Genomic DNA, 24,427 nt, shown 5'->3' with positions numbered 1-24,427 from the left:
TCAGAGCTAGCACTACCGTTCAAAAGTTTGGGGTCACTTAGAAATGTCCTTGTTTTTGAAAGAAAAGCACATTTTTTTTGTCCATTTTAAAAGAACATCAAATTGATCAGAAATACTACAGTGTAGACATTGTTAATATTGTAAATGACTATTTCAGCTGGAAACAGCTGATTAAAAAAAAAATGGAATATCTGCATAGTCGTACAGAGGCCCATTATCAGCAACTATCACTCCTGTGTTCCAATGGCATGTTGTGTTAGCTAATTCAAGTTTATTTTAAAAGGCTAATTGATCATTAGAAAACCCTTTAGCATGTTAGCACAGCTGAAAACTGTTTACCTGATTTTAAAGAAGCAATAAAACTGGCCTTCTTTAGACTAGTTGAGTATCTGGAGCATCAGCATTTATGGGTTCGATTACAGGCTCAAAATGTCCAGAAACAAAGTACTTTCTTCTGAAACTCGTCAGTCTACTCTTGTTCTGAGACATGAAGGCTATTCCATGCGAGAAATTGCCAAGAAACTGAAGATCTCATACAGCGTTGTGTACTACTCCCTTCACAGAACAGCACAAACTGGCTCTAACCAGACTAGAAAGAGGAGTGGGAGGCCCCGGTGCACAACTGAGCAAAAGGACAGAGTGTCTAGTTTGAGAAACAGACGCCTCATATGTCCTCAACTGGCAGCTTCATTAAATAGTACCCGCAAAACACTCGTCTCTATGTCAACAGTGAAGAGGCGACTCCGGGATGCTGGCCTTCTAGGCAGAAAAAGCCATATCTCAGACTGGCCAATAAAAAGAAAAGATTAAGATGGGCAAAAGAACAGTCACTGTACAGAGGAACTCTGCCAAGATGGCCAGCAACATTAACAATGTCTACACTGTATTTCTGATCAATTTTATGTTCTTTTTAAATTGACAAAAAAAATTGCTTTTCTTTCGAAAACAAACAAGTGACCCCAAACTTTTGAATGGTAGAGTATATCTGGACTTTTAACACCCATATAGATATCGATGTGTTCACATTCAAATTGATCTATGCAGAATCCAGATCATTGGAGATTCTGATATTTGTGAACAAATCTTTTCTCTCTTTGGTGTTTTATTTTTGTATGTGTGTGTGCTCTCCCTTTTTGCAGGATCGACCAAAAACTGTGTGGCGAGCAGAGTGGATACCGTCTGAAGGAGGCCAAAGCCATCGTGACGGAGCTCAAGTCTCTCCGCAGGGCCATCAGCTCTGGAGAGAAGGAGAAACAGGACCTCATGCAGGTACGTGTGTGTGTGGGAAATATTTTTGGTCTGTGTGTGGATTCCTATATCTGCTTTTTGAGAGCTCCTGGCAAGGTCATGTTCATTAGGCACCCAAAAGAAGGAAACCGACTGAAACAGGAAGGGACTGGCTGAACTTATCCGATTTTGAAATGCTCATTTTTCGTTTTCTGTTTTTGGTATGGTGTGCCTTTCAACCCTGAACTTCCCTCTAGAGTCTAGACCCACTCCATGTTCTCCTCTCTCCCATAGTCTCTGGCTAAGCTAAAGGGGAGGTTCCACATGGAACACAACATGGGCCGTTCGGAACCAGACCTCCGGAACCCAGTGGGCTCCAGACAGACGCTTGAAGCCGGCTCCCAGACAGACGTCTCTGGAGAGGTGAGCACCACCTCTCATTCTCTCCTCTCTTTCACTCTCTCACTTTCTCTCCCCTTATTATCTCCAACTCTTATCTTACTCTCACTCAACAATTTGTCACCCCCCCTCTCCATCTTTCTCTCCTCTCCTTTTCTCGCTTTCTCTACTCTCTCTCTCCCATGTCCCTCCTTTGTCTTAATAAAATGCCTGTGTGTTGCTGAGAGGAATGTCCCCGCCCCCTGTCTGTGGGCCTTCCCTAGTGGGACTGGATTCCTCTGCACACACACACACACACACACACACACACACACACACACACACACACACACACACACACACACACACACACACACACACACACAGGATTCCTCTGGTTCCTCAGAGCAGATGATAGCTGCCAGGGGCCCAGCCAGGCAGACTGGGGTTAGAGGTAGAGAGGCAAAGCTGCTTACTACACTGGGGATTTTCTCCCTCCCTCTCTCCCTACACACACACACACACACACACACACAGTGAGACCTTCACCAATGGAATGCTAAATGGAGGGAGGGCAGAACGAGGGATGGAGATGTAGAGGTCTCTCTAATGATATTAAACCCAGTCACTTGAACTTGAAGCAGGTACATGTGATGTTTTTTGTTCTCTCTCTATCTCGCTCGTTCTCCCTCCGTTTCTCAGGCTGGTTTGAGGAGCAGGTCATCCTTGGCTGAGAAGGTTAGACTTAGTCTCCAATATGAAGAGGCCAAAAGAAGGTAATCTCTTTATTTTTTATTTTTACTGCAGACATTCCTTATGTTAATATGCATATCACCTGACCATAGAACTGCAACAGTAAACTCAACTCAATAGAGATGGATAGAGGGCGTACTAACCAGAAAGCCTGTTTTAGCATGGGCCTTAGGTCACGTTAGCATGGGTCTTAGGTCACGTTAGCATGGGTCTTAGGTCACGTTAGCATGGGTCTTAGGTCACGTTAGCATGGGTCTTAGGTCACGTTAGCATGGGTCTTAGGTCACGTTAGCATGGGCCTTAGGTCACGTTAGCATGGGCCTTAGGTCACGTTAGCATGGGCCTTAGGTCACGTTAGCATGGGCTTTAGATCACTTTAGCATGGGCCTTAGAGCCCATCTGCTCTGACTTCAGATCAGAGCAATTAAGGGTCCATGTCCAGCCATTAAATGGTTATGCATTATCAGTCACAGGCTGTGACCTGGACGGCTGTCAGTTTCACACATTAGCGATGTGATCTGTGACCACCGTGGGCAGTTTTAGGCTCAGTGAATAAAAGGCAGGTAAACCCCTCCCCTTATGGACGGTAAATCCCTGACATTTGGGCTTTGAACCGTTTTTCTAATCCACCGGTATAGAACAGGTGTTTCTAACAGAGAGCCGGCGGTGGAGTGTGGCAGCGTGACAACTCCCCTGTTTACCCCTCCTCCTTTCGTAGATGTGGGCTTGCTGCTGGCTTTAGACCCCTGAGAGTGTGTGCCAGGAGAAAGGAGTTCAAGACAAGCATTTTCACTGCGTTCCCTTATGAGCGCGTGTGTGTTTTTATATAGGGGTTCAAATAGACTACATGGCCAAAAGTATGTGGACACATTCTCGAAAAATCGTGGGCATTACTATGGAGTTGGTTCCCCCTTTGCTGCTATAACAGCCTCCACTCTTCTGGGAAGGCTTTCAACTAGATGTTGGAACATTGCTGCGGGGACTTGCTTCCATTCAGCCACAAGAGCATTAGTGAGGTCGGGCACTGATGTTGGGCGATTAGGCCTGGCTCACAGTCGGCGTTCCAATTCATCCCAAAGGTGTTCGATGGGGTTGAGGTCAGGGCTTTGTGCAGGCCACTCAAGTTGTCTATGGAGATTGCATGGCTGTGTACTCGATTTTATACACTTTGGCTGAAATAGACAAATCCACTCATTTGAATTGTATATAGCATCACTACCCTCTGTTGCTGTTTCTCTCCTTCCTCCCACAGTATGGCCAACGTGCAGGTGGAGCTGGCCAAGCTGGAGAGCGAGGCGTGGCCGGGGGCGGTGGACGTGGAGCGGGAACGTCTCCTCCTTGTCTCGGAGAAGGAGGAGCTCCTCAAGGAGCTGCAGTTTGTGTCGCCACGGCGACGTACCCCGCAGGACCTCCAACGTCTGGAGGCCCAGAGGCTCCAGCTGGAGCAGGACCTGCAGGCCGTCAGGAACACCCCCAGCCACGCCCTGGCCCAGAGGTGAGACCCACAATCTCCGGCACCTTCCCTTTAAAACCCCGGTAAGTTGCCTCGCAGCTAGTCGTAGCCGTGCAGTTCCAGACGTTTAGACAGAGGGAAGTCTAAAAAGTCCCCCGGACGTAGGCGATACGTGAGGTTGTGTGTATGTCGTGTTTGTGTGAGTTCCTCGTTGACGTCCAACAGATAACAAACTAATTGATTTGCCCGCCCACGCGGTTTACGGCCTTTTGTTTACCTAATGAACGACGCCAACGTTCCAAAGGGTAAACACTGTAAGGTACCTTTAATTACCGTTCATTAGCATACCAATTGTTACTCACCCACACACTGAACACAAACACACTGTGGTAATTGTCTTGTTTTGGAAGCAGAATGTGTCGCTGCAACATCGCGTCACATTAGACGGCAGAGCGACAGCCGTAATTGGAAACATGGCGCTTGTATGGGTTGTAATTGTAGTTACATATTGTCACACACACACACACACACACACACACACACACACACACACACACACGCACACCCTACATTTGAAGAAGCCCTATAATTGTGTCTTGAGCTAATTAGGCTCTGTGTAATTGCTCGATCAATGAAGACAGTAATTAAGGTTAGTGTTCTTGAAGCTTAGTTAGCAGAACAGAGGGGATTCCTACCAGAGGGAAGGGAGCATGTTGTCTATTTAGTGTTTATTAGACCAAGAAGTCTCATTGAGGTCAGAAGAACACTTTCCCAAAGGAAAGTGTTCTGTCCCGGACACGGACATGTGCTCTGTCCCGGACACGGACATGTGCTCTGTCCCGGACACGGACATGTGCTCTGTCCCGGACACGGACATGTGCTCTGTCCCGGACATGTGCTCTGTCCCGGACACGTGCTCTGTCCCGGACACGTGCTCTGTCCCGGACACGTGCTCTGTCCCGGACACGTGCTCTGTCCCGGACACGTGCTCTGTCCCGGACACGTGCTCTGTCCCGGACACGTGCTCTGTCCCGGACACGTGCTCTGTCCCGGACACGTGCTCTGTCACGGACACGGACACGTGCTCTGTCACGGACACGGACATGTGCTCTGTCACGGACACGGACATGTGCTCTGTCACGGACATGTGCTCTGTCACGGACATGTGCTCTGTCACGGACATGTGCTCTGTCCCGGACACGGACATGTGCTCTGTCCCGGACACGGACATGTGCTCTGTCCCGGACACGGACATGTGCTCTGTCCCGGACACGGACATGTGCTCTGTCACGGACACGGACATGTGCTCTGTCACGGACACGGACATGTGCTCTGTCACGGACACGGACATGTGCTCTGTCACGGACACGGACATGTGCTCTGTCACGGACACGGACATGTGCTCTGTCCCGGACACGGACATGTGCTCTGTCACGGACACGGACATGTGCTCTGACCCGGACACGGACATGTGCTCTGTCACGGACACGGACATGTGCTCTGTCACGGACACGGACATGTGCTCTGTCACGGACACGGACATGTGCTCTGTCACGGACACGGACATGTGCTCTGTCACGGACACGGACATGTGCTCTGTCCCGGACACGTTGTACCAGTAATGATTTGTCTCTCTAGGTTGAAGGTGCAGGAGAGGAGACGAGTCCTGGTGCAGAGACTGGAGGAATCAACCAGACTGACCACACTGCTCCACTCTCAGCTCAAGAGGTTTGTGTGTGTGTGTGTGCCTGTGTATCCGTGCATTTCAAGCTTGTATACCTATACACAAACACACTCTTGCGCTAAGGCTGCGGTTACACAGGCAGCCCAATTCTGATATTTTTTCACTAATTGACCTTTTGACCAATCATATCAGCTCTGACAAATATCTGATATAAAAGATCTGATGTGATTGGTCCAAAGACCATTTAGTGGCAAAAAAAGATCAGAATTGGGCTTCCTGTCTAAACTCAGCCAAAGTGTTCCTCCAATACACATACATACAGCTGCAGTAAGTAAAACGTTGCTGGTTGAGGTGCTTGTTCATGGTGCGTGTTGGCTGTGTGTGTCATGTGTGTTCTCTCCCTTACAGTTTGTCGGCCAGTACCCTGTCCGTCTCATCAGGCAGCAGCCTGGGTTCTCTGGCCTCCAGCCGTGGCTCCCTCAACGCATCCTCCTCCCGCGGCTCCCTCAACTCCCTCTCCTCCGGAGACCTCTACTACACCCCCGCAGAACCCCCCTCTCCCCTGGACCTGGACTACCAGTGTAAACTGGACCTGCTCCTCCAGGAGCCCTTGACCCCCTCTGGGATAACCTACAGGCGGGGAGACCCCCCAGGAATTATCACCACCATCCACGAACACGAGGTGGAGAACCCACACCCACACAACACGTCGCTTCACACACACACCGTGGGAACCGGTACCACCGACCTGGTCCCATTAGCGCCGCTGGTTGCGGTGTCCTCGAAGCCGGCCGAGCCGTCCAAGTCGGTGACGTCGCTTTCCTCGAGGTCGTCGTTGTCTTCTCTCTCGCCGCCGGGCTCGCCGCTAGTGCTGGAGGGGGTCTGTGCGTTCCCGTCGGCGGGCCCACAGGACTTTGGGGACGGCGACGTCGGTCTGGTGGTGTCGGACTTTGGCGGTCTCAGCCTGGGATTCTACGACGGCCAGGGGATGGGGATGTTTGAGGCGGAGACGGGGGAGAGGGACAGAGGAGGGGAGGGGGGGAGGGAAGGGAGAGGGGCACTGGCTACCCTCAGAGAGAGTATCACAGGTGAGACGTTTGCTCTGTTCAAATTCTTCTTCTTTTTTTGTGAACAATGGTTCATTTATTGGGTCACAAGGGCAATATAATCATATTACACCCATAATATATATTTATTTGAATCAAATTAGAATAAACAACCTGTACTACACTAGAATATTCACACAGTCATTTGCTGATACATCACACACCTACATCATATCCAACAGTTTAGAGATTTCTGAGGCGGCTACTTTCCGTGTTTCCAGAGAGCTGGGACGGGCTTTATTCATACGGGAAATGATTCCTTCCTTCCTTCCTCCCTTCATTGGAATTTACCACTGATTAGAAATGCCTTGTGCTGCATGGCGCAACGCTGCCACCTAGCAGCTCAAAATGGAGCTGCACTGAAACAGTCCTCCACTTCCCCCGAACAGCACACATTTATTTGTATTGTAGCCCCGACCCAATACTCTGCATTCAACTCAAGGGCTTGATGATTAGTCGACAAGTTGCGTCAGGTGTGCTTGTCCAGAGTTCCAGCTAAAAGGTGTACTGGTGGAGGGACTGGATGTGTCTCGTAGATTTACCAAAACACTTTTCTGGATTAATTAACTTTTCTCGAGTACTTTGCAAGCAGAGCAGCAGCCCCCGGAATATCAACTGTGGTGTCTTATTTCAGTTGTACTTCATGTCTTCGTCTGTGTTGTTGTCAGACGTGGACCTCCAGAGGCCTGGGGAGGACAGGCCCACCTGTGTGTCAGCAGCTGTGTCAGACGAGTCCGTGGCCGGGGACAGTGGGGTGTACGAGGCCTCTAATGTCAAACGGTGGGTCACACTCACTTCCCGCTCTTTTAATTATTTTGATCGATTGGTCGCTTACTCTCTCTCGCACTTCAATACTCTCCATCCCTCCCTTCCCCCGTGCCTTTCATTTTCAACCTCTGCCCCCTTCGTTCTCAACCTCTTCCCCTCTCCATCCCTCTCTCATTTATCTTGCGGTTCTGCTGTTCCCAATAGTGTTGGTCCACTCAAAGGGTCACAATGGGTCTTTTAACCTCCTCTTCCTCTCCCCTTCTTCCATTTAACCCAACGCCTGCGATGTTTGGCGCAAGCTGTGATGAGAGAACCACAAGACCTCAATTAAAACGGACCAGCAAACTGAAGGCTCCTCAACACACACACACACACACACACACACACACGCGCACACACACACACACACACAATTAGCTTCGTCTCACGTGTATAACACAGTCGGAGACAGAGCTGCTTCTGCTCTTTAATGACTGAATGGAAGAAGCCCTGTCTGTTTCTCAAATGTGAGAGATGTTTGAGATGCTGACACGCAGAGTTCTGTTGCCCAGTTGTCTTCCTAATTAGTGCATGGGCTCGGTTGCCCAGTTTGGCTTTTCGTGATTAGACTGGCCTCATTGATGTCTGTTTTTCCCACTAAAACGGCTCCTATGGTTAAACTCTTTCATCATCGCTTGCCCCCTAAAGGAGGGGTTTGATGCTGATCCTTTCAACCAGTGTGGTGTGGACTCTATCTTTCTCAGCTAGCGTTCTCCCTCCTTCTCTCGCTCCCTTTCTCTTTCTTTCTTCCTCTGTCACTTGCTTTCTCTCTGCTTGCTTTCTTTTTCTCTTTCTTTCATACCTTCTTCTCCTCCTGTCCTCCCTTGCTCTCCCCTCTATTTGATTTAAATTAGACGATGAGCCAAGGACACCCTTTCTTGCTCTCACTCTGAATCTGAAATGTCTCTGTCTCTCCTCTCCAGACGTTCTTTTTGATTGGTAATAATAAAAACCTGCTGTGTTAGTAGGTCAATGGAGTCTGATGAACCGGCGGTCTACCTGGAGGACGAGCCTGTCCTTCCTGAGTCTGCCCAGGTCCAGATAGGCCTGAAGTAAGAGTACACACACACACATTAAGCTACGCAATGTCTATTACTCCATCCTGCCCTGTTGTCGGACAACTGAAAGATAGTGTTGTTGTTTACAGATATGATGCTGCCAACTCCAGTTTTGTCATGGTGATCATGCAGCTGCAAAACCCTGCTGCCCTGTCAGTCCCCTCCACTACCAGAGTGTGAGTTTTCACCCACTCACTCACTCATTCATTTATTAATTCATTCGTATATCCGTATATGTGTACTAACTAGACTCTGTCAGTGTTGCGTTGACACAGACAGCATCGCAGCGTGTTACAGACCATGTTGACTTTGAGAGTGCCGCTGTGCTCAGCCTGTCAGTGTTGCGTTGACACATCCATACACGCATCCGCACAGGCATCCATACACGCATCCGCACAGGCATCCATACACGCATCCGCACACGCATCCGCACAGGCATCCATACACGCATCCACACAGGCATCCATACACGCATCCACACAGGCATCCATACACGCATCCGCACAGGCATCCATACACGCATCCGCACAGGCATCCATACACGCATCCACACAGACATCCGCACAGGCATCCGCACAGACATCCATACACGCATCCGCACAGACATCCATACACGCATCCGCACAGACATCCATACACGCATCCGCACAGGCATCCATACACGCATCCGCACAGACATCCGCACACGCATCCGCACAGGCATCCATACACGCATCCGCACAGACATCCATACACGCATCCGCACAGACATCCATACACGCATCCGCACAGACATCCATACACGCATCCGCACAGACATCCATACACGCATCCGCACAGACATCCATACACGCATCCGCACAGACATCCATACACGCATCCGCACAGACATCCATACACGCATCCGCACAGACATCCATACACGCATCCGCACAGGCATCCATACACGCATCCGCACACGCATCCGCACAGGCATCCATACACGCATCCGCACAGACATCCATACACGCATCCGCACAGACATCCATACACGCATCCGCACAGACATCCATACACGCATCCGCACAGGCATCCATACACGCATCCGCACAGACATCCATACACGCATCCGCACAGACATCCGCACACGCATCCGCACACGCATCCGCACAGACATCCGCATACGCATCCGCACAGGCATCCGCACACGCATCCGCACAGGCATCCATACACGCATCCGCACAGACATCCATACACGCATCCGCACAGACATCCATACGCATCCGCACAGACATCCATACACGCATCCGCACAGACATCCATACACGCATCCGCACAGACATCCATACACGCATCCGCACAGACATCCTACACGCATCCACAGACCCGCACAGACATCCATACACGCATCCACACAGACATCCATACACGCATCCGCACAGACATCCATACACGCATCCACACAGACATCCGCACAGACATCCATACACGCATCCACACAGACATCCGCACAGACATCCTACACGCATCCACACAGACCCGCACAGACATCCATACACGCATCCACACAGACATCCATACACGCATCCGCACAGACATCCATACACGCATCCACACAGACATCCGCACAGACATCCATACACGCATCCACACAGACATCCGCACAGACATCCATACACGCATCCACACAGACATCCGCACAGACATCCATACACGCATCCACACAGACATCCGCCCAGACATCCATACACGCATCCACACAGACATCCATACACGCATCCGCACAGACATCCGCACAGGCATCCATACACGCATCCGCACAGGCATCCATACACGCATCCGCACAGACATCCATACACGCATCCGCACAGGCATCCATACACGCATCCACACAGACATCCGCACAGACATCCATACACGCATCCGCACAGACATCCGCACAGGCATCCATACACGCATCCGCACAGACATCCATACACGCATCCACACAGACATCCATACACGCATCCGCACAGACATCCGCACAGACATCCATACACGCATCCGCACAGACATCCGCACAGACATCCATACACGCATCCGCACAGACATCCATACACGCATCCGCACAGACATCCATACACGCATCCGCACAGACATCCATACACGCTTCCGCACAGACATCCATACACGCATCCGCACAGACATCCTACACGCATCCGCACAGACATCCGCACAGACATCCATACACGCATCCACACAGACCCGCACAGACATCCATACACGCATCCACACAGACATCCATACACGCATCCACACAGACATCCATACACGCATCCGCACAGACATCCATACACGCATCCACACAGACATCCGCACAGACATCCATACACGCATCCACACAGACATCCGCACAGACATCCATACACGCATCCACACAGACATCCGCACAGACATCCATACACGCATCCACACAGACATCCGCACAGACATCCATACACGCATCCACACAGACATCCGCACAGACATCCATACACGCATCCACACAGACATCCGCACAGACATCCATACACGCATCCACACAGACATCCATACACGCATCCGCACAGACATCCGCACAGGCATCCATACACGCATCCGCACAGGCATCCATACACGCATCCGCACAGACATCCATACACGCATCCGCACAGGCATCCATACACGCATCCACACAGACATCCGCACAGACATCCATACACGCATCCGCACAGACATCCGCACAGACATCCATACACGCATCCGCACAGACATCCATACACGCATCCACACAGACATCCATACACGCATCCGCACAGACATCCGCACAGACATCCATACACGCATCCGCACAGACATCCGCACAGACATCCATACACGCATCCGCACAGACATCCGCACAGACATCCATACACGCATCCGCACAGACATCCATACACGCATCCACACAGACATCCGCACAGGCATCCATACACGCATCCGCACAGACATCCATACACGCATCCGCACAGGCATCCATACACGCATCCACACAGACATCCGCACAGACATCCATACACGCATCCGCACAGACATCCGCACAGGCATCCATACACGCATCCGCACAGACATCCATACACGCATCCGCACAGACATCCATACACGCATCCGCACAGACATCCATACACGCATCCGCACAGACATCCGCACAGACATCCTACACGCATCCGCACAGACATCCGCACAGACATCCATACACGCATCCGCACAGACATCCATACACGCATCCGCACAGACATCCGCACAGACATCCATACACGCATCCACACAGACATCCGCACAGACATCCATACACGCATCCACACAGACATCCGCACAGACATCCATACACGCATCCACACAGACATCCGCACAGACATCCATACACGCATCCGCACAGACATCCATACACGCATCCGCACAGACATCCGCACAGGCATCCATACACGCATCCGCACAGGCATCCATACACGCATCCGCACAGACATCCATACACGCATCCGCACAGGCATCCATACACGCATCCACACAGACATCCGCACAGACATCCATACACGCATCCGCACAGACATCCGCACAGGCATCCATACACGCATCCGCACAGACATCCATACACGCATCCGCACAGACATCCATACACGCATCCGCACAGACATCCATACACGCATCCACACAGACATCCATACACGCATCCGCACAGACATCCATACACGCATCCGCACAGACATCCACACAGACATCCGCACAGACATCCATACACGCATCCGCACAGACATCCATACACGCATCCGCACAGACATCCATACACGCATCCACACAGACATCCGCACAGGCATCCATACACGCATCCGCACAGACATCCATACACGCATCCGCACAGGCATCCATACACGCATCCACACAGACATCCGCACAGACATCCATACACGCATCCGCACAGACATCCGCACAGGCATCCATACACGCATCCGCACAGGCATCCATACACGCATCCGCACAGACATCCATACACGCATCCACACAGACATCCATACACGCATCCGCACAGACATCCGCACAGACATCCATACACGCATCCGCACAGACATCCGCACAGGCATCCATACACGCATCCGCACAGACATCCATACACGCATCCGCACAGACATCCGCACAGACATCCATACACGCATCCGCACAGACATCCGCACAGACATCCATACACGCATCCACACAGACATCCGCACAGACATCCATACACGCATCCACACAGACATCCATACACGCATCCGCACAGACATCCATACACGCATCCGCACACATCCATACACGCATCCGCACAGACATCCGCACAGACATCCATACACGCATCCGCACAGACATCCATACACGCATCCGCACAGACATCCGCACAGACATCCGCACAGACATCCGCACAGACATCCGCACAGACATCCGCACAGACATCCGCACCCACGCATCCGCACCCACGCATCCGCACCCACGCATCCGCGCATCCACCCATACACGCATCCACCCATACACGCATCCACCCATACACGCATCCACCCATACACGCATACACGCAGACATCCATACACGCATCCACCCATACACGCATCCACCCATACACGCATCCACACAGACATCCATACACGCATCCGCACAGACATCCATACACGCATCCGCACAGACATCCATACACGCATCCGCACAGGCATCCATACACGCATCCGCACAGACATCCATACACGCATCCACACAGACATCCATACACGCATCCACACAGACATCCGCACAGACATCCATACACGCATCCACACAGACATCCGCACAGACATCCATACACGCATCCACACAGACATCCATACACGCATCCGCACAGACACCCATACACGCATCCGCACAGACATCCGCACAGGCATCCATACACGCATCCGCACAGGCATCCATACACGCATCCGCACAGGCATCCATACACGCATCCGCACAGACATCCGCACAGGCATCCATACACGCATCCGCACAGACATCCATACACGCATCCACACAGACATCCGCACAGACATCCATACACGCATCCGCACAGACATCCATACACGCATCCGCACAGACATCCATACACGCATCCGCACAGACATCCGCACAGACATCCGCACAGACATCCATACACGCATCCGCACAGACATCCATACACGCATCCGCACAGACATCCGCACAGGCATCCATACACGCATCCGCACAGACATCCATACACGCATCCGCACAGACATCCATACACGCATCCGCACAGACATCCATACACGCATCCGCACAGACATCCATACACGCATCCGCACAGACATCCGCACAGACATCCATACACGCATCCGCACAGACATCCATACACGCATCCGCACAGACATCCGCACAGACATCCATACACGCATCCACACAGACATCCGTAGAATGTATGCACACATGACTGACTGTAAGTCGCTGTAAGTCGCTTTGGATAAAAGCGTCTGCTAAATGGCATATATTTATTTATATATATTATCCGCACAGACATCCATACACGCATCCGCACAGACATCCGCACAGACATCCATACACGCATCCACACAGACATCCATACACGCATCCACACAGACATCCATACACGCATCCACACAGACATCCATACACGCATCCACACAGACATCCGCACAGACATCCATACACGCATCCACACAGACATCCACACAGACATCCGCACAGACATCCGCACAGACATCCGCACAGGCATCCGCACAGACATCCGCACACGCATCCGCACAGACATCCGCACAGGCATCCGCACAGGCATCCGCACACGCATCCGCACACGCATCCGCACCCACGCATCCGCACCCACGCATCCGCACCCACGCATCCACCCATACACGCATCCACCCATACACGCATCCACCCATACACGCATCCACCCATACACGCAGACATCCATACACGCAGACATCCATACACGCAGACATCCATACACGCAGACATCCATACACGCAGACATCCATACACGCAGACATCCATACACGCATCCACACAGACATCCATACACGCATCCACACAGACATCCATACACGCATCCACACAGACATCCATACACGCATCCACACAGACATCCATACACACAGACATCCATCCATACGCGCATCCACACAGACATCCATCCATACGCGCATCCACACAGACAGATATCCATACGCGCATCCACACAGACAGATATCCATACGCGCATCCACACAGACATCCATCCACACAGACATACCCCCACGTCCACACATACATACACAAATCCACACATCCATACCCACGCATCCATACGCACATCCACACCCACGCATCCATACGCACATCCACACCCACGCATCCATACGCACATCCACACCCACGCATCCATACGCACATCCACACCCACGCATCCATACGCACATCCACACCCACGCATCCATACCCACACCCACGCATCCATACGCACACCCACGCATCCATACGCACATCCACACCCACGCATCCATACGCACATCCACACCCACGCATCCATACGCACATCCACGCATCCATACGCACATCCACACATCCATACGCACATCCACACATCCATACGCACATCCACACCCACGCATCCATACGCACATCCACACCCACGCATCCATACGCACATCCACACCCACGCATCCACATTCACATCCACACCCACGCATCCACACGCACATCCACACCCACGCATCCACACGCACATCCACATCCATACACACATCCACATCCATCCACACATCCATATCCATACACACATCCACACCCACACATCCATACATGCGTCCATACACACATCCACACATCCATACACACATCCACACGTCCATACACACATCCACACCTACACATCCATACAGACATACAAACACTTGGCCTTACATCACACAGGTGTGTCTTGTCTACTCTCTGCAGGGGTGGGTGGGCTCTGTCATGTTATTATTTATTGAGACCCCTCGCGGCTTTCTCTCCCACCAGCAGCCCCTTTTCCTGTTTCTTTTATGGCCGACAAAAATTAAAAAGTTAATCCATTCTCTCATGTTCCCAGGCTTGAAAAGACATTTGTGTCCAATCGAACAGCGGGGAAACGCCTTTGAATCCCTCGCTCAATATTCAGCTGGAATATCTCCCCCAAAATATGATGCAACTTAGCAGGGGGTAGCTACGCATTTTAAAAAAACTGTTTTATTCTTTCTTCAACCAAACTTCCTTCATCTTATTATCATTCAACTCATTTGAGTGAAAATTTGGGCTCCTTTGTAGTTTGTGAAATATGCATATGCAGATGAGTCTGCTGTGTGGGGGTTCATTTGCGGGTGAGAGGAGTCTTGCAGAGGTTTTTTTTCCCAGGAAGTGTTTGAGTCAATGTTAACTGGAGCAGAAAGAGAAATCCTCAAAGATGCTTGGGGCCTCTGGCCGGAAGCTACAGAACAGCAGGCAGAAAGGGAAGAGCACACATCTCAATAACACAACACACCAGAGGTAACCAGCCTTTATCCCAACAGTCCCCAGGCCACGTTCACTTTTCCAACCTACTGCCTCGGTCTCCACATTAACTCTCTAAGTTTAGGAGTATTAGGTTGTTATTGGACGACATGACCTCAACAACATTGAAATGTCATTGAATATATATTTTTTGTATAACCCCCCAACAGATACATCCGGGTGGCGCTCCTCCCGTCTTCCAGTGACATCAGCAGTCTGTTCAGGACCCGCGTGGTGCCCGTGGCGCTGCCCGACAGCGTGACGTTCAACGAGGTGTTCAGGGCGGCTGCGCCGCACGCCGTCCTCCGGCACAAGACTCTCCGCGTGGACGCCTGCACCGTGGGTCTCGGAGGCACCGAGGACTGTCTGGTACGTACACAACATACAGCACAAACACACTTACCAACAGGCTTTGAGCACCTACCAACACTCAGTTAACGAAATACAGAGCTGATACTGGACCTCCACTGTAGATTTACCGCACAATAACATATTGCTTGCTTATAACCGCGTTATAACAGTGGGCCGGACGAACTGACAAGACACTTTCTCGCACACACTCTGTCACTTTTTGTCATTATCTTTCTCCTGACCCTCTCTCTCTCGCTAGGCTGGAGCCCATGTGAGTCTGGGAGAGCTTCCAGTGAGTGGGGATATGACCCGTGTGTGGTACAACCTGTTGACCAGTGAGAGGACCAGAGAGATAGAAGAGGCCAGCCAGGAGAGACCCGGCCCTGGGCCAGAGCAGCACCCTGCAGGGCCCGTGGACATGGTGAGTCCTCCTCCACCACTTCAGACCACTTGGCTCTGCCTGCCTCAGTCTACATGTTTCTGGATATGCCCACTTCACTCTGATTGGAGATCAGTTCAAATTCACTGCTGCATGCAGGTTATATTATACAGAATATGCATTCTATTCTACTGAGGGGGAAATGACTAGTGGAGGCCTCAATCTCTGCAGGCACCTATAGCTGTATCGACCTCAGATGGCAGCACACGAAAGTCAAATGGAAAGTTGTTTTTGTAATTTTACCCCCCTTTTCGTGATATCCAATTGGTAGTTACGATCTGGTCTCATCGCTGCAACTCCCCAACGGGCTCGGGAGAGGCGACGGTCGAGCCATGCGTCCCCAGAAGCAGAACCCGCCAGACCACGCTGCTTCTCAACACACTGCTCGCTTAACACAGCCGCACCAGTGTGTCGGAGGAAACACCGTTCAACTGACGACCCCCCGTGGCCAAACCCTGCCCTAACCCACACGACGCTGGGCAAATTGTGCGCCGACCTAATGGGCTCCTGATCACGGCTGGCTGTGACACAGCATGGGATCAAACCCCAGGCTGTAGTGGTGCCTCATTCCAATATTGTGTTGTGTGTATGTTGTCAGGATGCGGTGTCGGCCCTGCTGCAGAGGACCTCCAGCGAGTTGGAGGCTGTGGAACAGGAGCTGGCCTTGGAGGAGAAGGAGAGAGCGAGCCAGCTGGACATGGACGGACACCAATGGTACTGACCCACTGTCCCTCACAACCTACACTTTACTACCATTACAAACACCATTACTTTCAATACACACACACACACCACAGGTGGAGCCACCTGGGGATGGACAGAGACCAATGGTACTGACCCGTCCCTCACAGGTGACACTTTATAACCATTACAAACACCTTTTGACTTGGTGGGAGGTCTGTCGACGTGACCTTGGGCAGGGCGCTTGGCCCTGGTTGATCCTGCGGGTCGCTCTGGATGGGAGACGGTTAGATGACTGAAGTGAATGTAAATGTTGAATGGCTTTACTGCAGGTGGTAGATTGTATGTTTTAATATTCAATTAAACATTTTAAATGATTTTTTTAACACCTTCGGGGGACATTTTCCTCTCGTAAAACGACATGTCACTCTTGCTTTCAAGACGTACAACATGGCTACATCAACATTTTACTCAAACATAAAAATGTTCTCGCTGTGAGCACACACCGTAACATTTTGAATGGACAGGTTGCATTGTAACAATATGGCTGACCCTGACCTCTCCTCTCATGACAGGCTGAGCATGCTGGGAGAGGACAGCGCTCAACTGGTCCTCGGACTGGAGGAGGAAGAAGAGGAGGAGAGAAAAGATTCTGTCATGGCAGAGACGCAGTTTGCTGGCTCTGGGCAGGCGTACAGAGGGGAAGAGCCGGAGGAGGAGTGTCGAGAAGAGCCAACCAGAGAGGAGGAGAGGAGATGTAAAGAGAGAATCCCTCAGGCAAATGAAGGACCAACGCTGGTAAGCTGCGTGAGCTCTGACACAAACACACACACACACCCGGCTGAATGGAGAAATCTAGCCTCAAAGAGGTGTGTTTAATGTGGAACCCAGAGCCGTTAGATCTAGACACACACACACTTCAAAAAGTCCACTTTTATTTGGTGAACCCACATCTCTGTAGCTGTAATATCCTCTAACCTTCTCCAGGTGGATGCGGAGACGAACACAGAGATGTGTGGTATGGCGGTGAGGCCTAAAGACAGACCCAGCCTGGGACCAGGACCACGCAGCGCTCAGAGAGGCTTCGTACGGAACAGTATGATCATGAGGTCTCAAACCTTCTCCCTTGGGGAGCGCAACCAGTACATCTGCAGGGTGAGTGGGTTGTATACACACACACACACACACACACACACACACACTCTAATCCCAGACCAAACTACCACAGAGCTTTCCCAGATTTAACACCAGTGGATGTTCCTATTCTCCATTCTTCCCTCTCTTCCCCCTCTCTTCCCCCTCTTCCCCCTCTCTTTCTTCTCTCTTCCCCCTCTCTTTCTTCTCTCTTCCCCCTCTCTTTCTTCTCTCTTCCCCCTCTCTTTCTTCTCTCTTCCCCCTCTCTTTCTTCTCTCTTCCCCCTCTCTTTCTTCTTTCTTCTCTCTTCCATCTCTTTCTTCTTACAGTTGAACCGGAGCGATAGCGACAGCTCCACATTATCCAAGAAGTGCCCGTTTGTCCGGAACACCTCAGAGAGACGCAGCCTAAGGGTTAAGAGGGTGAGTTTAACATGTGTCCTCTCTTTATCTTGCATTCGCTTTCAGTTAACTTCATGGTGGTGATTTGGCCAATAAAGGGGGACATTTACATCAGGCAAAGGAGCACCAGATCGTTGCAATAAGTAGCATGAAACTCATCATAATCTGAAGAGCAATGTTGAGAATGTTCTTCAACAATGTCCAGTATATTCCAGTCCAATGTCTTACAGAATATGTCAGCCGATACTGGATAAATGGTCTCGTCCCGCTTCAGAACTGGGTTGATGGTCTGCTGCTGCTCTGTGTCGTACTCCACTCAATACTTATTTGGGGTTTAACTACACTGCTTGTAATGACTATATACTGTCTTCTTATAATACCACCTAGTAGGATTTTTCATTTTTTTGTATTTATGAGTTAAGTTTTGTTATGTCCTCTAGATATGCCATTCCATTCAACACTACAATGAATGTCAATGTATCTTTGTCTTGTTTATTTTTTGGTGAAAATAATAAAAGTATTATAAAAAATAAAAATAAACAATGTGCAGTATAAGGAACCAAATATTTCTGCATTGCTCTTTCATTCTCTCTCCCTCCTTCAAGACCCTGTGCCAGCCGGTGGTGGTGCGGCGGCGTGGCGGAGCCGGGGAGACAAACACCCGGACCTCCCTGGACTTGGAGCTGGCCCTCCAGGCTTCGCGAACGCGTCAGAGCCGTCTGAACGACGAGCTCCAGGCCCTGAGGGACCTGAGGGCCCACCTGGAGGCCCTGAAGGCCCGCGGAGAGACTGCACTGCCTGGGTCCGTTCTGCACGACCACCGGTTTCACAGGCTGCTGGAGCAGGCCGAGAGACAGGTACGTGGCTGGATAGACATATGATAGATACAGTATGCACATGCATACACACAGCTCATTTCCAGCTGTGAGATGATTAGGCCACTCGACATCACAATGGTCTGAATGGCACTCGGGATCTGATGGCTTGTGTAAGGATACCTTATACCCCCTTATGCCCCTCCAGCCACTCTACCATAATGCCATCAGCCGCTCTCACTAATAGCAGCTAACGGCAGTTAATGCCAGGCCTCTGGCCCCAGGTTCTCTCTCAGGCTTGATTAGGCACCGAAGAGACTTAATGGCTGTATAATCTGGTGCCGTTCGCTTCCACCTGAAGTGACCCTTTTAAAAATAAATAAAGCGTTGCCCAGGTCGCAACTTGATGAGTAAGATTTTGCATAAAGAATGAAACCATTCATTTGCAGAATCCACATCAGTCGGAAGACACAGTATCCTGCATTTCAGAGCAACTGAAGTGAAATACTTTGTTGCGCTCACTTTTATGGAATTTTCTCTCCAGTCTATCAGTCTCTCTCCTTCAATGAACGCTTTCTCTTGTCTCCCTCCGTCCCTCCGTCCCAGGCGGAGCAGTCTAAGGAGCAGCAGCGTCAGGAGCAGCGGGCTGAGAAGCTGATGAGGAGGGCCTCCAAAGACGTGTGTCGGCTGAGAGAGCAGAGCCAGAAGGTCCCCCTGCAGGTCCAGTCTTTCAGGTGACACATCCCTCCGTCCAGCCCTTATGCCTTTATGGACAACTATTTGACCATAGGGTTTGAACTGTTTTTTGTATCTTGTCTCGCCATCTTGGGTAACTGATCCTACTGGTCATATAAGCCCCAGGTATAAACAGGCTATAGTCTCTGAACTTGTTATGCTCCTCCTGATAGGCCTTGATGGTCAGGTTACTGTAAAAGCACTTTGTGAACAACTGCTGGTGTGAAAAGGGTTTTATAAATACATTAGCTTGATTGATAGCCATTTCTTCTCTCTGCAGGGAGAAGATGGCCTACTTCACACGCGCTAAGATCAATATACCATCCCTACCGGCTGACGATGTGTGATTACATTGTAACACAATGAAGTATTTTTCCAACTTTCTATAGCAGAGTATTTTAATAGTGTAGTTACTTTGAATGAAAACAATCAAATAGTTTGTACACTATAGTTTATGCATTTGTATAATAAGTTGTAATTGAATGTCTTGTAAAAAAAAAGAAACTAAGTAATGGCTTTCTTGTATCAGGAGAAAACCCAAAATAGAGTTGTTTTGGTACTTGTATTCTGCTTGTGATTTTTCTGTACAGTTTTATAAGGTGTGTTGGAGTGGTGTGTGTGTGTGTGTGTGTGGGAGGAGAGAGTGTTTTGTCGCCCTCTGGTGTCCTGTGGTGGAACTGCACCACAGGGCAGGGTGCGGGGTTGATTAAGCGAGTCTCAGTCCCAAATCAACCCCGATCCCCTACACACTTATAGAGATCTAACAGGATTGGATAGGTGTAAGTTATATGGTAATAACGACACTGCCTTCTGCTAGTCTAGATGGCATGTTCACTGTATTTCTTCCATGTATCCAATCCTCTCTGATCTCCAGAGGTGGGTAGGGGCTATGGGTTGATTTGTTATTGGGCATCAGTGTTAGCTAAGTGTGTGTATGTGAGAGAGAGAGAAGGCGACCTACTACAGTATATCATATATAATGTCTTCTGTCCAAAGCTGGTGCTCTGCTATTTTTTTCTCTCATACCAGAACAAAACAAACATAAACCTTGTGAATGTAATGTAACCGCTTTTCCACTTCTATCTATCTCTGAGATACTGCACTGATACTGTTCTGTGGCTTCATGCTTTTTACACCGACCCGCCGCAACGCTAATTATTACTGCGTTCGCTGGGCTCTAGTCTCAATTTTATAGTTCAATGTTTTCAGTTACTAGCCTGGTCCAGGATATGTTTTTGCACAAACTGATCTGGGACCAGGATATTTTGTAAATCACTCTGCAAGTTCATTTGTAAGATTGGTTTTCCTTTCCTACCTGTTTCCCAACGGTTGAAGTATTTATTCAAAGGATGAACATAAAACCTCTGTGTTAATGCCTTTTGTTACAGATTGGTTCTCTGGACTAGAGAAAAGACCATGCAGGAAACATACTGGACCCAAATCATGTAATTGCCAGCCTTCCAGTGTTTAAGGGTTCGAAATAGCACCCTATTCTCTATGTGGTCCACTACTTTTGGTCAAAAGCACAGAGCCCTGTGGGCCCTGGTCAAAAGCACAGAGCCCTGTGGGCCCTGGTCAAAAGCACAGAGCCCTATGGGCCCTGGTCAAAAGCACAGAGCCCTGTGGGCCCTGGTCAAAAGCACAGAGCCCTGTGGGCCCTGGTCAAAAGCACAGAGCCCTGTGGGCCCTGGTCAAAAGCACAGAGCCCTGTGGGCCCTGGTCAAAAGCACAGAGCCCTGTGGGCCCTGGTCAAAAGCACAGAGCCCTGTGGGCCCTGGTCAAAAGCACAGAGCCCTGTGGGCCCTGGTCAAAAGCACAGGGCTATATAGAAAACAGGGTGGCATTTCAGACAGTCAAATCAATACTTTTTTTTGTATTTTATCATAGACATGAAAGCTATAATATTCAGTATACATCAGTTTCTTTGTATAATAATGTGTTGTTGTACTCCAGTAATTCATTATATTTATTATTTCTCCAAGGAGTCTCCTGCTCTATTTTTCTAAATCATAGGACAACGATTGACCTTTGTGGTTTCTTTCTCTTTATTTTGTATCTAATGTTTTGTTTGTGTGTCTGTAAACCAGAGAACAAACAGTATTGTTTTTACTTTGCCTTTTTAACAGCTAATAGCTAAGGAACAACAAGGCTGGTATTCAAAGCACTTCTCAGAGTAGGAGTGCTGATCTAGGATCAGTTTTGACTTTTAATTCATAATGAATAAGAAGGGGGATCTGATTCTAGGTCAGCACCCTTACTCTGAAACGCTTGAATAGGAGCCAACATCTGATTGAACTGTGAGCATAAACAGTATCTGTGGTATCGTACTTAGTTTGCATAGCTACACCTGGACTCGACATATATATGGCACTTCCAATCAAATGTGTTCACGTCCGTTTAGTTTACCAATACAATGTTGCCTCACAATATCAACCAGGAAGATAAACATGGATTTGTATTGTGGGTAGGTGGAAAAGTTTGGACTTTATTTTTCCTGTGTATTTATTTTTTGTGTTTGTATTATTTATGTTTTGGTTCTGTACAGACATGCCCCCCTCCGAACCTTTTTAATTAGCAACGTATGGATGGTTCAAATGTTAACTCACTGTTTCCCGCTGATGATCAGCTAGTTTAGAGACACACTGATATCAAATATGTTTTATACAACTGACCTACAGTGCCTTCAGAAATAATTCACACCCCTGGACTTTTTCCACATTTGATTGTGTTACAGCCTGTTTTTAAAATGGATTAAATAGATTGTTTTTCACTGGCCTACACGCAATACCCCATAATGTCAAAGTGGAATTATGTTTTTCGATTTATTTTTTACAAATTAATTAAAGATGAAAAGCTGATATGTCTTGAGTCAATAAGTATTCAACCCCTTTTTGTTATGGCAAGCCTAAATAAGTTCAGGAAGTATGTGCTTAATAAATCACAAGTTGCATGGACTCACTTTGTTTGCAATAATAGTATTTAACATGATTGTTGAATGACTACCTCATCTCTGTACCCCACACATACAATTATCTGTAAGGTCCCTCAGTCGAGCAGTGATTTTCAAACATCGATTCAACCACAGAGACCTGGGAGGTTTTCCAATGCCTCGCAAAGAAGGACACCTATTGGTAGATGGTTACAACAACAAAAAGCAGACATTAAATATCCCCCTGTAGCAAGGTGCAGTTATTAATTACCCTTTGGATGGTGTATCAATACACCCAGTCACTACAAAGATACTGGCGTCTTGCCTAACTTGGTTGCCGGAGAGGAAGGAAACTGCACAAGGATTTCACCATGAGGCCATTGGTGACTTTAAAAAAAGTTAGAGTTTAATGGATGTGATAGGACAACAATACTAACCTAATTGACATAATGAAAAGAAGGAAGCCGGGAGGATGGCTCATGATGGCTTTTTTTTAAACCTTTATTTAACTAGGCAAGTCAGTTAAGAACATATTCTTATTTTCAATGACAGCCTAGGAAAAGTGGGTTAAGTGCCTTGTTCAGGGGCAGAACAACAGATTTTTACCTTGTCAGCTCGGGGATTCGATCTTGCAACCTTTCGGTCCAACGCTCTAACCACTAGGCTGCCTGCCGCCCCAAATAATAATAATAATAATAGCTCAAATGGAGCGGTATCAACCACATGGAAACCAAATATCTGATGTGTTTGATGCCATTCCAGACAATATTGTGAACCTTCCTCCCTCCCCTCAGCAGCCTCCACTGCTGTACAGAATAAAAATATTCCAAAACATGCAGCCTGTTTCTAACAGGGCACTAAAGTATTATCTAAAACACATCTCCCAGTGTCTGGTGGAAAGCAGACAACCAGTTTTTCTTCTATTTTGCCTGTGCTTAGCTCAATTGGGTTTTTTTATTTTTTATCCTGAAATACTTACCAGTCCTTA

The 24,427-nt window shown here is 49.3% G+C and overlaps 1 protein-coding gene across 3 annotated transcripts in view; it reads left to right on the top strand.

Moving 5' to 3' along the window:
• LOC118361865 (protein WWC2-like) overlaps positions 1 to 23,368 on the top strand; it is a 47,397-nt gene extending 24,029 nt beyond the window's left edge. For 2 of the 3 annotated variants that reach the window (XM_052486691.1, XM_052486689.1), the window contains 18 exons: positions 1,140 to 1,269; positions 1,522 to 1,650; positions 2,308 to 2,381; positions 3,611 to 3,853; positions 5,450 to 5,539; positions 5,904 to 6,583; positions 7,270 to 7,381; positions 8,374 to 8,460; positions 8,556 to 8,642; positions 16,125 to 16,323; positions 16,565 to 16,726; positions 17,343 to 17,458; positions 18,001 to 18,223; positions 18,413 to 18,580; positions 18,889 to 18,981; positions 19,566 to 19,817; positions 20,382 to 20,509; positions 20,791 to 23,368. In XM_052486691.1, coding sequence (XP_052342651.1) covers positions 1,140 to 1,269; positions 1,522 to 1,650; positions 2,308 to 2,381; positions 3,611 to 3,853; positions 5,450 to 5,539; positions 5,904 to 6,583; positions 7,270 to 7,381; positions 8,374 to 8,460; positions 8,556 to 8,642; positions 16,125 to 16,323; positions 16,565 to 16,726; positions 17,343 to 17,458; positions 18,001 to 18,223; positions 18,413 to 18,580; positions 18,889 to 18,981; positions 19,566 to 19,817; positions 20,382 to 20,509; positions 20,791 to 20,857 — 3,040 coding nt within the window. In that variant the 3' untranslated portion in view covers positions 20,858 to 23,368. The remainder of the gene's footprint in view (positions 1 to 1,139; positions 1,270 to 1,521; positions 1,651 to 2,307; positions 2,382 to 3,610; positions 3,854 to 5,449; positions 5,540 to 5,903; positions 6,584 to 7,269; positions 7,382 to 8,373; positions 8,461 to 8,555; positions 8,643 to 16,124; positions 16,324 to 16,564; positions 16,727 to 17,342; positions 17,459 to 18,000; positions 18,224 to 18,412; positions 18,581 to 18,888; positions 18,982 to 19,565; positions 19,818 to 20,381; positions 20,510 to 20,790) is intronic. The other variant, XM_052486690.1, reaches the window with a different exon arrangement.
• The last annotated feature ends 1,059 nt before the right edge of the window (positions 23,369 to 24,427 follow it).

Source organism: Oncorhynchus keta, chromosome 29 (assembly GCF_023373465.1).
Source record: "Oncorhynchus keta strain PuntledgeMale-10-30-2019 chromosome 29, Oket_V2, whole genome shotgun sequence".
NCBI lineage: Eukaryota > Metazoa > Chordata > Actinopteri > Salmoniformes > Salmonidae > Oncorhynchus > Oncorhynchus keta.
This window is presented reverse-complemented; position numbering and strand designations above follow the sequence as displayed.